The following is a 14,538-nucleotide window of genomic DNA, read 5'->3' as shown; positions in this document are numbered from 1 at the left end:
GCCCGGGGATTGAGGCATGCCCCATCCCTGGGCTAAGTCCCTTAGGGGACTATCTAACTTAACTACTGTACTATTAACTAACTATTAAGAGAACAAAAGAACTACTTATTTAAGAACTATTAACCCAATAAATAATAGGAAGGACATAGGTAAGAGTACTTGCCAAAGCAAGGAGATGTTCCAGTACCGTCACTGGCGGTAAGAAGGAACTGAGGGGGCTGGTGGTGCCCCTTCGACTGGTGCATATGCATGCCACTCTTGAGGGTGCCAGAGCTGGTCCCTACAGATACCACTGAAGGAAAAACTTCCGGCACTGGTGCATGTGGTGAGCACACACACCTAACATGGAATGGACATTAGCAAGCACTCAAAGAAGAAGTATTTTATATGCATTGTGTACAGGTCGAAATCCTTATGCAAGCCAAGAGGAAGTGGAGAACCAGGCACAGTGTTTGTAAGTCAGTTACTGCTGCAAAAGGAAGACATAAGCATAAAAACACATTGGGCCTGATTTGCCACTGCCTTGCACCCTATGTAATCAAGTACAACTGTGTAAAGTGGGTGTCATATGCTACTGTTCTGATCTGATAGCATTTTGCATTCACTTTACCAGATGTAAATAACTAAACAAGGTATAAGGCAGTGGAGAATCCAGCCCTGTATTTTTCTGGATCAACAGAGAAAACCTTTAAAATTGTGAAATCAGAGACGAGGATTTTAGCCAGTTACCAGGGTCCCTTCAATTCTATGCATACTAATTTAAAAGTCCAAAGAGGTACCATTATGCATAAATTCAGTGATCTTGTCTTTGAAAGCAAATAGCAAGTGTGTTCACTTCTAATGTTAGTGAAAATGAAGAATTCTTGTATGTTTACTGTATTAATGGACTGTGTTGTCTTTTAACTGCTTATGAGAAAAACTTACTTTGTAAACCCAGAATTTGAGGTTTAGGCCAAGATTTCAGTCACACCAGCTATAAAAACATTCATTCCATTGATTTTAGTGGAGTGGCTCTGCATTTATACCAGTGTAACTAAGAGCAGAATTTGTTCCTAATCCTTAAAATCACTATTGCAAGAAGTGCTCTGTAAAGCATCACTTTCATCGTAGTCTGCTCTTCACTACACTTACATATGGAGACTTTGAAGGCAGAGTGTATGAGAAGCCAAGTTGTGCAAAAATGGAATGACATTTCTTTACCTTTTATGATCTTTTGATGCTGTGTTGCTTGCAGAGCATATGAAGTAGCTGTAGGTTAGGATTACAGAGGGGGAGACAGTTCTGCAATGCAGAGTGAGCTTTTCAGTATCTGAGTTTTGAAGCATTCATGAACACAACACCCTCATGACTTCACATAGATCACATGCAGGTAGAATATAATGCACAAAACTGATCTTGTCTTTTCAGGCTGTATTTGGACATTTAGCCTTCATTTTTAAAAGTTAAAACCCATGTGAAGAATATTTCTGTAGTGGGAAAAAAGTTAAAATCAGTCTGAAATGGCAGTCTGTCAGCATGTAATGTTCGGTGTGTTCTGGCTACTTGCTTCACAAGACACCGGCATCTATCTGAGATGAGACTTTTTGTTCCCAGTTTGCTTTTAAAGCATAAATCTGAAATAAGGGGTCAATTATGGTAGTTTTGTTTTGCCAGGAATTCTGTTCTATTAAAATATTTACGTCACCCGTTATTACTTTCCAGAATGTAATATTGTTCATTTCAGTGCTTCTCGAATATTATTTGTTGTACGGTACACAGGCTGGCAGTATGACAGTCGAACATGCAGGACCTGCAAGTGGCTCAGCTACATCTCCTTCTAGTTCTGTCCAGGTTCCTTTCTCAGGACTGTAGCAAATAGTAGAAGATTTGTAGGCTCCCTATGATAGAACAAAATCTTATTGAAACATTGTGAGAGCAAAACTTGAGACACATTAAACAGGCTCAATTGTCATAAAGTGCTGAACATTCACCCTCTCAAAACCAAGTTCCTCTAAAGTATCAGAAGTTAGTCTGTATTCACAAAAACAACGAGGAGTCTGGTGGCACCTTAAAGACTAACAGATTTATTTGGGCTTTCCGCTTATGCCCAAATAAATCTGTTAGTCTTCAAGGTGCCACCGAACGCCTCATTGTTCCTCTAAAAGTGTCTTCAGTGAAGTATACAAGTATTGAGTGACCCAAAATCACTACTCAATATTGCCAAATTATACCCCTCTTTTGTATCACTGCACCTCGTACAAACGAAAATAATTTATTCTAAAATATCTTCTCTTAAAAGGAAATTGAAATAATGAAAAAATGCTAAAAGTTCTCTATAAGTGACTGATGCTCAGATTAAAAAAAAGCTGTCTTAAATCAATCCATGTCCTCTTCCCCAGCTTCATTAGTGCATATACTCATGTACATCATGCAAATAACATTACCAAAGCTTTGCTTCATTTTTTCTAAAGTCAACTATAAAGGGGCTGATCTTTCTCTTACCCGGCAGTAAATCAGAAGTCAACAGAGCTACCGTGCTGTACAACTAGTGTAAGTTTGAGGAGAACCAGGCTCAATGTGTTGGTAAAAATACTTCAGTCCAAGTCAATGGGACTATTCATGTAAGTGAGGGAAGCAAGATCTCAAACATACATTAAAATTACACTTGTTTAATAACATCAAAATGTACATGTAGGGCTACATTTTCAAAAAAATTGCACGTATTTTAACCTATAAAAACGTACATGGGTGCCAAAAGGCAATAGTGCAGGCAAATACACACTTACAAATAGGCACTTTACACAGAAAGTTCAATCAATAACAATTAATTTTATGTAGTACGTTATGGGTCGAATCCTGTACCACTGACATCAATCCTGACTTCAAAGCACTGTATGACATCAACTAAACCTCACAATAACAGAATGAAACAGGTAAGTAAGTACTAATAGTCCCCTTTGGGGAACTTAGATTGTGAAGGTTTCAGAGTAGCAGCCGTGTTAGTCTGTATCCGCAAAAAGAAGAACAGGAGTACTTGTGGCACCTTAGAGACTAACAAATTTATTAGAGCATAAGCTTTCGTGGACTACAGCCCACTTCTTCGGATGCATATAGAATGATTCTATATGCATCCGAAGAAGTGGGCTGTAGTCCACAAAAGCTTATGCTCTAATAAATTTGTTAGTCTCTAAGGTGCCACAAGTACTCCTGTTCTTAGATTGTGAAGTGACTTGCGCCAGGTCATGCAGGGAGCCAGCGGAAGAGCTGGGATTATAACCCCAGATCTTTTGATACCCAACTATGTGCTAAATCCTTTAGACTACAACATTTCACAGCACCTGTTTTGCATACCCAATCCCCAGGGTTCAGTGGAGCTTCTTATTTTACATGTATGTGTGTATTTTATGGATGTAACTTAAGCAACAGTGTTTGCAGGCTAAGGCCCAGAGTTTTAAAGCTATTTAAGCATTGTTCTCTCAGCATTGCAAAGCCTAATTGATTTAGGAGCTTAAGACCCATTTTCAAAAGTGAGTTAGGCACCTAGTCATTTAAATCCCACTGTCAGTTAATGTCCTAATTCCCTAAATTACTTCTGTAAATAAGATTTAGGCTCCTAAATAACTTTGGCAGTGCAACGCTAAGTGGAGCAATGCCTATATAGCTTTAAAAATATGGGACTTAGCCCTTAATCTATATTTTCATAATAAAATAAAATTGGAAATGAAATAAGATTATTTCCATCAGAAAATCAATAAGTAATGTCAGCTTTACAAACCAAGCTGTAAATCAGCCTCAAGAACATTTTCAATGCATCCAAGATTTTGACAGCCCTTGATTTATATTTTCAGCATTTCTTAGAAGGAAAAAAAGAACAGGCACAACTTTTTTCAGACAGTAACTAAAAATTGCACGAGGAGACATTTTCAGAAAACAGGTACACACCATACTCCAACTGTAGCCTCCGACAAGGTAAATACTGTCATCAAGAACTGCGCATCCAGGGCCACTGCGACCTTCCAAAATAGGAGTCTGAAGAATATTCCACTGGTCACCTTTTGGATCATAGCATTCCACAAGCATGACATCAAGATGGGAGAAACCTGAATAAAATATTTAGAAAATAACTTAAAGCAGGCATCTTTAAGTTTCTATATCCTTTTAAAAAGCCATATTTATTTCAAAAGTACAACTGCGGCCACCTCTAATAGTTCCTGATGAATGGTAATAGTAATAGGAATTTTCTAAAAAAATATGGAAGTCAGGAGCTGCAAAGTCTGGATCTGAAATTCTGTGGTGAATTTGTATGCAGTGTTTTGGTTTGGGCCCACACCTATTTAAAAAAAGTGTGAAAATACACAGTAACAGTTCCAATACCAACCTCAACTCCCCCACCACTATCCTGCATTTAACTTCCACAATCACCTACTATCCAGGAATAAAGATACCATACTGGCCTATGAGCTGCAAAACTATCCACTCCCCATCACAGAGATCTCCCACAGGCCAGCAAAACCATATTGTCTTATATTACCCTCCACAAATGGGCCACACACAACAACTATAGATGGAGCCCAATTTTACGCTATTAACCTTACTTATATAGTCAGAAGTCCCATGCCACCAAAACCAGAGGTCAGCTTTTTCCACATTCACCCTGATCATATGATGAAAAACTCCCAAATAGCCTACCCTTACAATAAAATATCCCTGTACTTGATACAGGCCAGCAGGATAGCTGCAGATGTTATCATAATGCAAAAATCTAAGTTATTCAGGGAAAACTGGCATTTATTCCATATGGCCACTAGTGAGGGTCTTCCACCTGTAACTGGAGGAGAAGTGAGGGTAAAGGGACAGAAAGATAAAGCTAGTGATGGAAAATGTTCTGAGTATTTTGAGACTTTCCAGTGTTCAGGGTTTTGAAAAACTAAAATTTCTTAATTTTCAATTGTTTGTTTTTTAACTTTAACTTAGAACTTTCTGACTTCAAATGTTTGGGGTTTTTTCTTTTTACAAATATTTTATTTACAACAATGTTGTTTTAAATTAATAAATATTTAGACAGAACCTTAGCACTTTCTCAATGAATCTTTTTTATAAGGAAATTTCTCTATTATTAAAAAAAAATAAAAATAAAATTATTCTATTTCTTCGTAACACTAGTAAGTTTAGAAAAAGTCATTTTAGAAAAGAATGATGAAAAATCTTACCCAATATACAGATATGTAAGCCAACTCCTCTAATGTTTATTTCTTTAACTATTTCAATTTATACTAACTCTTTAAAAAGCACTTAACCCAAAGACTCCGGGTCTCTGTCATGAATCAAAAATACAACTGCATAACAAACCTAACCAAACCAGAGAACTCTCTTCATCCCAAACTAGAAAATAACTAAGAAATGATGAAAGCAGACCCCAAACAATATTCCTCCTCACCAACCAATTATCCCACCCCAGAAGTGGGGGCAGTGTTCCCTGAAGATCAACAGATCCAAGCTATTCTGGACAAACACGGGATGGGGAGTAAGTTTCAAAGTTTAGGTTACCTCAAGTAGAATGTCTTGCTAGTAGCTACTATTTTATACAGCTGGGGTTCCAGCTTGAGCACCAATGCTGTCTTCTGCAGCAAGAATGCATGGCGAGAAGCTGTCCCTAAAGTAGACAGAATCCTAAATAGCTTGGAACCTATCATTCAAAATCAATATCTTAAACCTCACCCAGAAACCACAGATAGACAATGCAGAAGCACTGGTGTCATATGCTTCCAGAAAGATACTCTGCTTAATAAGCAGGCTGCCATATTCTGAACAAGCTTCAGTTTCCAGCTGATTTAAGGTGTAGCCTCATTAGTGTGCATTACAGTAGTCATGAGGGGACAAAGACCACATCCACAAAAAGAGCGGTCACCCTCTCCTGACTGAGATGGAAAAAAGCCTTCCTGGTCATTGCTGCTATGTAGTCATTAAATAGCAGCTGGGGTGCAACGATGCCCCAGATTGTGAAAAGGTGGGTACAAGTCCTCCAAGCAAGAGGTAGATATAACGCTCTCTCTCTCTCTTTCTCTGGTTGCTTCCTGCACCCAAACCAGTATCACTCCAGTCTTATTGGCATTGATCTCAGTCAGCTAGACCTCGTCCGTGCCCCAATCTCACCCAGACATTGAGTAAAGCATTCAATAGCACTGGCTGGATCACACAAGATAGTGAAGGAGAGATGGGTATCAACAAAATGAACATACTGCAGCCCATGCCTCCCCACTAATGCTCCTACTGGCCCCATGTACACAAGGATGGAAACAGGGAGGGAGACAAGATGGAGCCCTATGGAACACCACATATGAGCTCCCTTAGAGATGATGAGTAATTGCTTGAAGCCACCATCAGGGAATGTTCAGCAAAGAAAGAATGAAGAAGCCACATAAGAGAAGCCTTATGATACCACTCTTGTCAGGAGAAGAGCACCTACCAATGCCACCACCACTGTTGTACTTGTGTAATTTGCAGGTCTGTATCCAGATTGTCAAGGAGATCTGAGGCATCTAGATCTCTGAGATTGATTCTCCACTGCCTTGTACCTTGTGGAATCATTTACAATTGTGCAAAGTAGGTGCAAAGATATTCTAAAACTCTATAAAATTGGAATGGTAGCACTTATGCCCACTTTGCACAAATGTAAATGGCTACACAAGATACAAGCAAAATGGAAGAATTAAGATCTGTATGTGGAAGCCTACAGACAATATATATGTAAACAAAGAATTAGATACTCAAAAAAGGCAAAACTAGATCTGTGCTCTAGCTTTCATTGGGGATCAATGCATCACACAATTCTGAGATCTTCACGTTAAGCCATTTTGAGTTAAGAGTGGAAAAAAGAAGTTAGAATAATTGTTTTAAAGTGTAAATCCACTCTTTTTTGATAACTTCTCTTCTTTCAGCGATCAAGTCTGTGAATCTTTTAGAAGGGGTCAAAATGTGGTTTATAATTGGCACCATCTTACAGTCTAGACTGTGGAAACTACTATGATTCTATAATTCTTATAATGCCCCTCTGAGGTAAATTGTATTACTGTTGCTTTACAGATGGGTAAATTGAGGCCCAGAGACATTAAATAATTTGCCCAAGTTTACACAGGGATTGAGTTGATCAGCTAGAAATAGAAAACAGGAGTCCATGATCCCATTACATGCTCTTAGACATCTTTTAGACAACATTTCCTCTTATCAAATACCTTAAATCTCAAGAGAGCCCAAACAATTTTAGCAACACTGCAATAAAATTACAGTCTTAGTCATACGCCAATATGATTTGTTTTATATTTCTATCTTCTTTCTATCAAAGGGAATAGAAAAGAGGAGAACCTTTCAAGGTCCCTTCCAGTTCTAGGAGATAAATAAATAAATATATAAATATATAATATAAGACTGTCTGTGAAAGGGTATTTGGTGATATAGGTAGCCCATAACAATGACGCTTGCAAAATTATTAGTTTATGTCAGGAATGAACAGCTGTGACAAAATGATTTTGCATCACAGCAGAATTTTCAAGAGTCTATGATGAGGTCAACCCAGTGTGCCCAGAATCTGTCAAAGGCCACCCCCCAACTTTGTAGTATACCCACAATTAGTTATGATGAGGTAAAGACACTGACACTAGTAGAAATCCAGCTTCACAAATGAGTGTTTTGCCATTGAGCTATCAGAGCATCTTTACCCCAAGTCAACGCAGTATTTGTTGCAGAATCCACATTACAATCCACTCTCCCATTCCTTCACTTACAGTTCTTCTTTGAGCGCCTCATCACTGGGCAAATAAGAAGAAATGTTTTCCAAAGAACTCTTTCTCAAAACAACAGCATTTTGGGAGCAAAGATGGCAAATATCCCACAACAGAGAGCAACTCAGCCATGGCTGAAGCATACAAGGCAACAACATGGTACAGCAGAAAATACAATTGTAACATGTTCCATTTTATTTGTCTGATAAAATTGGGAGATGCCACCAGGGAGATCAGAACTGTTGTCACAACTTCCTGAGTAAAGAGACCTTATTAAAGTATGTATTACAGTTCCATTTAATTTTAATCAACACATGTTCAAATATACTTTAATCAACATTTTGCTATTCTATGGAACATATAAGTCAAGGAACACAAAGCACTTTGTTTACAACCCCCACATTGAATAGGCCAGATCTTAAGGCCGAATCCTCAGCTGGTATATATCAGTGCTATTCCAATGGAGTGATGCTCTCTATTTATTAAACTGAGGATCTGACCCTCTATTTATAAAACATTAAGAGTCCAATGCTGAAACACTTCTGGGAGCAATATTAAAATTATGGAAATGCATTCTCTTTAGTTAAATGTACATAGTGCTGCATAGTGTCCCTTTACTTATTGCTTTCCTCTGTTGCAGGGAAGGACAAAATAGAGCTTAAAAGAAGAGGGGAACATTTCCAGTTTTTACATACCTCTTAATTTTGTTATTCCAATAGAAAAAAGAATGGTGGAGCTCTGTGGAAATAAGACTAGACTGACATTTGAACTGCTACAGCTGTGCAGCTTCAGCGCTTGTGTAGACATGACAGTGACAGCACAGGTAGTTAATCACTCCCATCACCGTAGTTAATCCACCTCCCTGAGAGGCAGTAGCTAGATTGAGAGACGACTTCTTCCGTCAACTTAGCGCTGTCTACACTACGGGTTAGATTGGCTTAACTATGTCGCTCAGGGGTGTGGATTTTCCACATCCCTGTGCAACGTAGCTGGGTCAACCTCACTTTTTAGTATAGAACTGTTTCGAAGATCAACATTTCAAAGTACTCAAAGACCAATATTTTCAAATTTGGCACCTAAAAGTGGCCTGATTTTCAGGTGTGCAGTACATAGAGAGCTTCTATTCCTTCTTTCTTTTGGCCTGTCCCACCTTAGAATGCTCCTGTAGGCTGCACAGAATTGGCTAACCCAGTTCTGCACTTGGCATAGAGGCACTATCTGACACAGTGCTATTTACTGAGGGGACTTTATGCTTCCCTATGGTACCCATATGTACCAGCTAAGGTGCTTCAGCCAACTATGCATATAGGGGAAAATTTTCCAAAGTGCATGAGGCTATGTTTACAAACAAAGATATGATTGTATCACAGGTAGTCATAACCTTGTTGACGTTAATCTAGCTAGTACAGGTAACAATAGCAGTGTAGATGTAGTGGCACAGGCCTTAGCACAGGCTAGCAACCAGAGTACACACTTAAGCTCCCTACAGGGATTGTACTCTGGTTGCTAGCACATGCTGAAGCTTGCGTCTTCATAACAGGATCGTCCATAACAGAGTCATAGCAGTACAGCCAGGGGACATATTCTCAATCATGAACACCCCTTACAAAGGAAATATACCTTCATTAATGAAATGTAAATGAAGATATTGCCTTGCAACAGCAATTTGCCTGTGAAATTTTGTATGTCTACACTGTTATGCTACATTTACACTACAAGCTAGGGGTGCAATTCCCCTGCTCGTATACACATACTAAAACTGGTGGGTATGTACTCGGCATGGCTCAGCTGTGCTTCTGAAGCCTGTGCTATTGTGGCTACATTGCTATTTTATACTCGCGTTATTTCAATGAGAGGTAGCTTGAGTATGTGTAAACAAGCAGGACAATCCCACCCCTTGCTCATAGTGTATATGTAGCCCTATTTTTCCCATATTAGCTTGATTAAAGCTACGCATGCTACAATCACACCTTCACTTGCAATGTAGACATACCCAAAGTGAGTTAGGGTCTGATTGGGACTTAGGCTCATAAGTCATTGAGGCACTTTTGAAAATTTTACCCATAGTCATTTTCACTGCTTCTCCTGCATTGTCAGTTAGTTTCCCCTTTTGTCTGTGAGGCTCTTTCATGCTGCAACGGGGGAGACAAAACACCAATTTGATTATAAAATGACAGACATTGTCAGGGAGACACAGGGGCAGGAGAGGTGCATGAAACTTCTTTAAACTCATTTTTTAAACTGTCTAGATTAGACAGCATCCTTTTAACATTAACGGGAGTGGCATGTACGTATTCAAAAAAGAACAGTGGATGCCTATACATTAGTCATTAAAGAAAAGCTTTTAAAAGATGAAAACAAGAGACCTTTAAAAAGAATTAATAAAGAATTTAAAGTCACAGGCTACATTTAATATTGAAAAGGGATTTTGAGTTTCTAGTCCTAATATTTAATGGATGGTTTTTCATTAAATCGGGGGTTGTTTCTCTGTGTGGCTCTGAATAAAACTCTTACTTCACATCTTGGAAAATGATTTAGAGGAAAATATTGCTGTTACATTTGGGTCAAAGAATAATCTGTTTGTTTCACTGAATTCATGGTAATGACAAATTGTCCATGCTTTAGAGTAATGGAAGCTCCTATTTTTTTATTATCTAAAGCATTCATTACTCATATATTTAATGTACTGTTATAATTTTGAAATAATTTGCATAAGATGTTTTTAAAACTGCTGGCTCAAGCATCCTGTTAAATTGTGTTTCGAGGGTTTTACACTTAGTTTAACAATGACTCGCTAACAGAAATATCCTCTGTCCAGAGACAGGCCATTGAAATGTTGTTTTGCTATAAAAAGGTGACCTTTCAAATGGTTTCCTCCAATTGCATACAGTCGATCATTCATTACAGCCAAAGTGTGGATAGCTCGCTTTGTGTTCATGTCCTGTTTTCGGGCCCAGACGTCCATTACAGGATCGTAGCAGTACAGCCAGGGGACATATTCTCCATTATGAACGCCCCCTACAAAGGAAATATACCTTCATTAATTAAATGTAAATGAAGATGTCGCCTTGCAACAGGAATTTGCCTGTGAAGTTTTGTATGTAGCAGTAATACGAAAAGAGACTTGCCCGAAATATATATCTTGCCGTTGTGCACTGCTCCTGCATGCGCTGCTAGAGGTTGCGGTAAAGAAGATACATAACGCCATTCATTTGTCTCTAAATTATAGCATTCCACGCTGGACAAGTAGCCAGTTTCATTTCTTCCACCAATCACATACAAGTTCTTATCAAGCCGACATGCATAGAAACTGGCTCTCCTAGAGTAAATAAATAAATAAAAATAATCCAATTAGTTACTAAGACAATTCTTTCATTCTACTCTTTGAACTAAATTAGCTGCTACTTCAAGTTCTACTTCAAAAAGGAGTGTCTGTGGGTTTCAAACGTTTAGGGCCATTTAAAGATTGGATCTAGTTTGCTAATGAAATATGTGCTCGGCATCAAATGAATACCTTGTTTTTCATGTCAAAACAATTAACACACATACATCTGGTGAGGAATGCCTTTTTTTTTTTTTTTCAAAAAGCTGTTTGTTGCTCTTAACTCTACTGAAGGATAAAAAGGTGCTTATTAATGTTTGGGGCATTTGGTACTTTGTAAGGATATAACAACTTAGTAAGACAAAGTGAAAAATGAGGTAGATAATGTAACAATAATAAATTATCTTGACATTCACTTTCTTTATGGTCCTTCAAGGGTCATTGTTCCCAATTTACTAAGAGACCCACATCATCAAAATTTTTCTTCAATTATCATTTTTTTCTTCTTTCTGCAGTACTGCAAATAGAACAACTTTCCTTAAGCTAGGCACAGTATTACATTTCTGCCCTTTAACTCACAAAGGTCCAACTAACTAACTCTGAACAAAGTTTTAGCCATCTGCCTGGTTTCACATGCAACTCAGGTACACAGGAAACTAATTATTGTTTCTGGTCAGGGCTATGTGCTGACAGAACTTCTCCTACAGTTTGCTTTCCTGGCTCCTTCAAAATTAATGTTAAGTGTTTACCACGGGAATAAAAATAGAGTATTGGGGGTGTTTTGAGACTTTCCTAGTTTGGGCCAATCCTTACTTATGGAAGACTCCCCAGATGTTAATGGGAGATTTCCCAGAGTAAGAATGGCAGCATCAGGCCCTTTAGTTGTAAAAAGCATCAGTATGAGGAAGAAGACAGCAGTGCTGAATAGCTGTACACTAGGATTGGACATAATTTAGGCTGACAAGACTTAGAGGGCCCAATCCTCCAGTCCTTACTTTTGCAACACTCCCAAGGGAGTCACAGCCCAGACTGATACTGGCGTTTTAGACTCTATGAGGTACAGTTCTAATTACTCAGTGTAACTGAAACACTATATCCAATTAATAAATTGTGAGTGTAGCATCTAAAGAAAGCAATTGGACAAGTTTTTCAAATGTGCGTAGCTAATATAAGACACCTAAATTGATATCTAAGCACATAAGTTTGAAAAGGGGTGCCCTTTGTCTATTACACAGCCAGTCTTTTGAATCACAAAATAAACTTCCTTAAGGCATCACACAGATTGTCAAATTTTACTTAGGCCTCAATCCTGCAAGTCTTTGCAAGGAACAAAGCAGTGAGCACAAAGTGAACTGAGGCTATGTGTGAGTGTTAGTAAGGCTAAACAGTAGGCATAATCCTCCACACTAAACTGAAACTTCAAATCCTGAGTGTTGCCACTTCCTTGTAGAGTCGGTCAAGGGAGTAGAATGACCAAGTCTGATGCAGTATAGCTGCTCCCAACTATGACCTTATTCTTACTATGAGGCAGGAGAGATTTGGTGTCATGAGGCAGTGGTCTTGCCTATGAGTAATTGGGTTGTTCTGAACTTTCTGTGCTGCCTTTTATTTTTAACTTTTGGGTACATGGGCAACCTCAACCATACAGGATCAAGCCCTTAGGCGCAAGACCTAAATATCACAGGAATGGCAATGCTATCAGAGGGAACAAGGCTCACACCTACTACCAAAAGAGAACACAGCAGAAGATGGCTGAGGAATGGCTCTGGACATAGCTCCTGGCTTCAACAACAGCTGTTAAAATAAATTATGACCATTTCATCCATCAATCAGTGGTCAGCTAGAAGTTGCTGCCATGGATTCTCTGCATTATCAGGTAGCACATCACACACATTTTGTACTCTATCAATTTATTCTCAGACAGGTTAACTAAACATTTATAAGTTTGAATCTTCCATCTTTTCTTAGTACTGGCTATTTACAGGACATTTTAATAAAATCTATGTCCCCTATTGTTTTCCTGCATAGCTACGTTCAGCTAAGTCACTTTTTTTGTGAGTATGACTGGACTGGATGGTAGGGGGTGGGTTATTGAGGGTTTGTTGCCAGCCAGTTTTGGAGTCTCTGGAAATTTATTATGCCATTTGCCTTTTGATATATATATTTTTATATTTTGTTAATAACCATGGCCATTTTAGTACACCCCTATGCCGATATAACGCTGTCCTCGGGAGCCAAAAAATCTTACCGTGTTATAGGTGAAACCGCATTGTATCTAACTTGCTTTGATCCGCCGGAGTGCGCAGCCCCGCCCCCCCGGAGCACTGCTTTACACGTTATATCCGAATTCGTGTTATATCGGGTCGCGTTATATCGGGGTAGAGGTGTATGTGGCAACTCATAAATTATGTGGTTTTGTTGCCAAAAATATTGTACATCCTCCTTCCATATGATAGCTTTGGAGGCCTGTACAATATTTACTAGATTTAGGAGGCATGTGATTGTCCAATAAAATGTGAAGTATATTTTAATGAACTTTCTTTGTGCAAAATTGCGTATGTGAATTAGTTATTTACATAGTGTCAGCAATGCACCAGGTGCTTAGACATTACAATTTGCCATCAATAATATAACATCTACATAACTGGCAGTCTCTTTACCTTTTGTTCAATCTCAGTATACAGCACTAGTTACAACTGGCAGATCTTACTATTTTAACAACAACAACAAAATCTTAATATTGTCCTGTATGTGTACTCCTGGTTTCATCCACAGAGTGTCACTGTTAGGAGCAAAAATGAAAAAGCATGCTTCAGTCTTCTGATTAAATATGTGTATATATGCAGAAACTCCAACAGCAAGGTTTTCAAGTTTCCCTCATCTTTTTTCTCCATGAAATACTTTATAGGAGCACCTTGTAAAAGCAGTGCATAGTTAAAAGTCTTTTAATTGCTGTAAAATGTGCTCCAGACTACAATATAGTATGAAAAGTCTCAGCCTAGGAATTTCCCCCCAACAAAACTGGGAAGAGACTGTCCACTCTAGTAAGAAAAATTATACTGGACTGTTATTGTGGATCAGAATATTGGTCCTGCATTTTGCCTCCAGCAGTAGCCAATACTTGATGCTTCAGTAAATAGTGAACTTTCCCAGTACAGCATTGTAACATTTGATGCTTCAGTAAACAGTGAACTTAAGGGGACAAAATTACTTCCTGATCCTCAGAGGCAATGAATTTATGCCCTGAAACATTAAATTTGATTGCCAATATTAGATTGAATAGCTATTAATGTTATTAGTGGTCATAACAAAGTCTGGATCTTTTAAAAGAATACTATCAGATTATTTTTTAAGGAAAATTTTTTTTTACTTATGTTTAGTTTACTTACTAATAAACCCATAGATTAAAATTATTTTAAATTACTTTATTTGTCTCTATTGTGTTGTTTACTTTCTCAT

The 14,538-nt window shown here is 38.3% G+C and overlaps 1 protein-coding gene across 1 annotated transcript in view; it reads right to left on the bottom strand.

Moving 5' to 3' along the window:
* Positions 1-303: 303 nt before the first annotated feature.
* KLHL14 (kelch like family member 14) overlaps positions 304-14,538 on the bottom strand; it is a 77,865-nt gene continuing 63,630 nt past the window's right edge. Inside the window, exons 5-8 of the mRNA XM_054018209.1 lie at positions 10,886-11,076; positions 10,617-10,775; positions 3,922-4,079; positions 304-1,877 (exon numbers count right to left, since the gene is read on the bottom strand). Of these exons, the coding sequence (XP_053874184.1) occupies positions 1,737-1,877; positions 3,922-4,079; positions 10,617-10,775; positions 10,886-11,076 (649 nt within the window). The 3' untranslated portion in view covers positions 304-1,736. The remainder of the gene's footprint in view (positions 1,878-3,921; positions 4,080-10,616; positions 10,776-10,885; positions 11,077-14,538) is intronic.

The sequence above is a fragment of the Malaclemys terrapin genome, chromosome 2, assembly GCF_027887155.1.
Source record: "Malaclemys terrapin pileata isolate rMalTer1 chromosome 2, rMalTer1.hap1, whole genome shotgun sequence".
Lineage (NCBI taxonomy): Eukaryota > Metazoa > Chordata > Testudines > Emydidae > Malaclemys > Malaclemys terrapin.
This window is presented reverse-complemented; position numbering and strand designations above follow the sequence as displayed.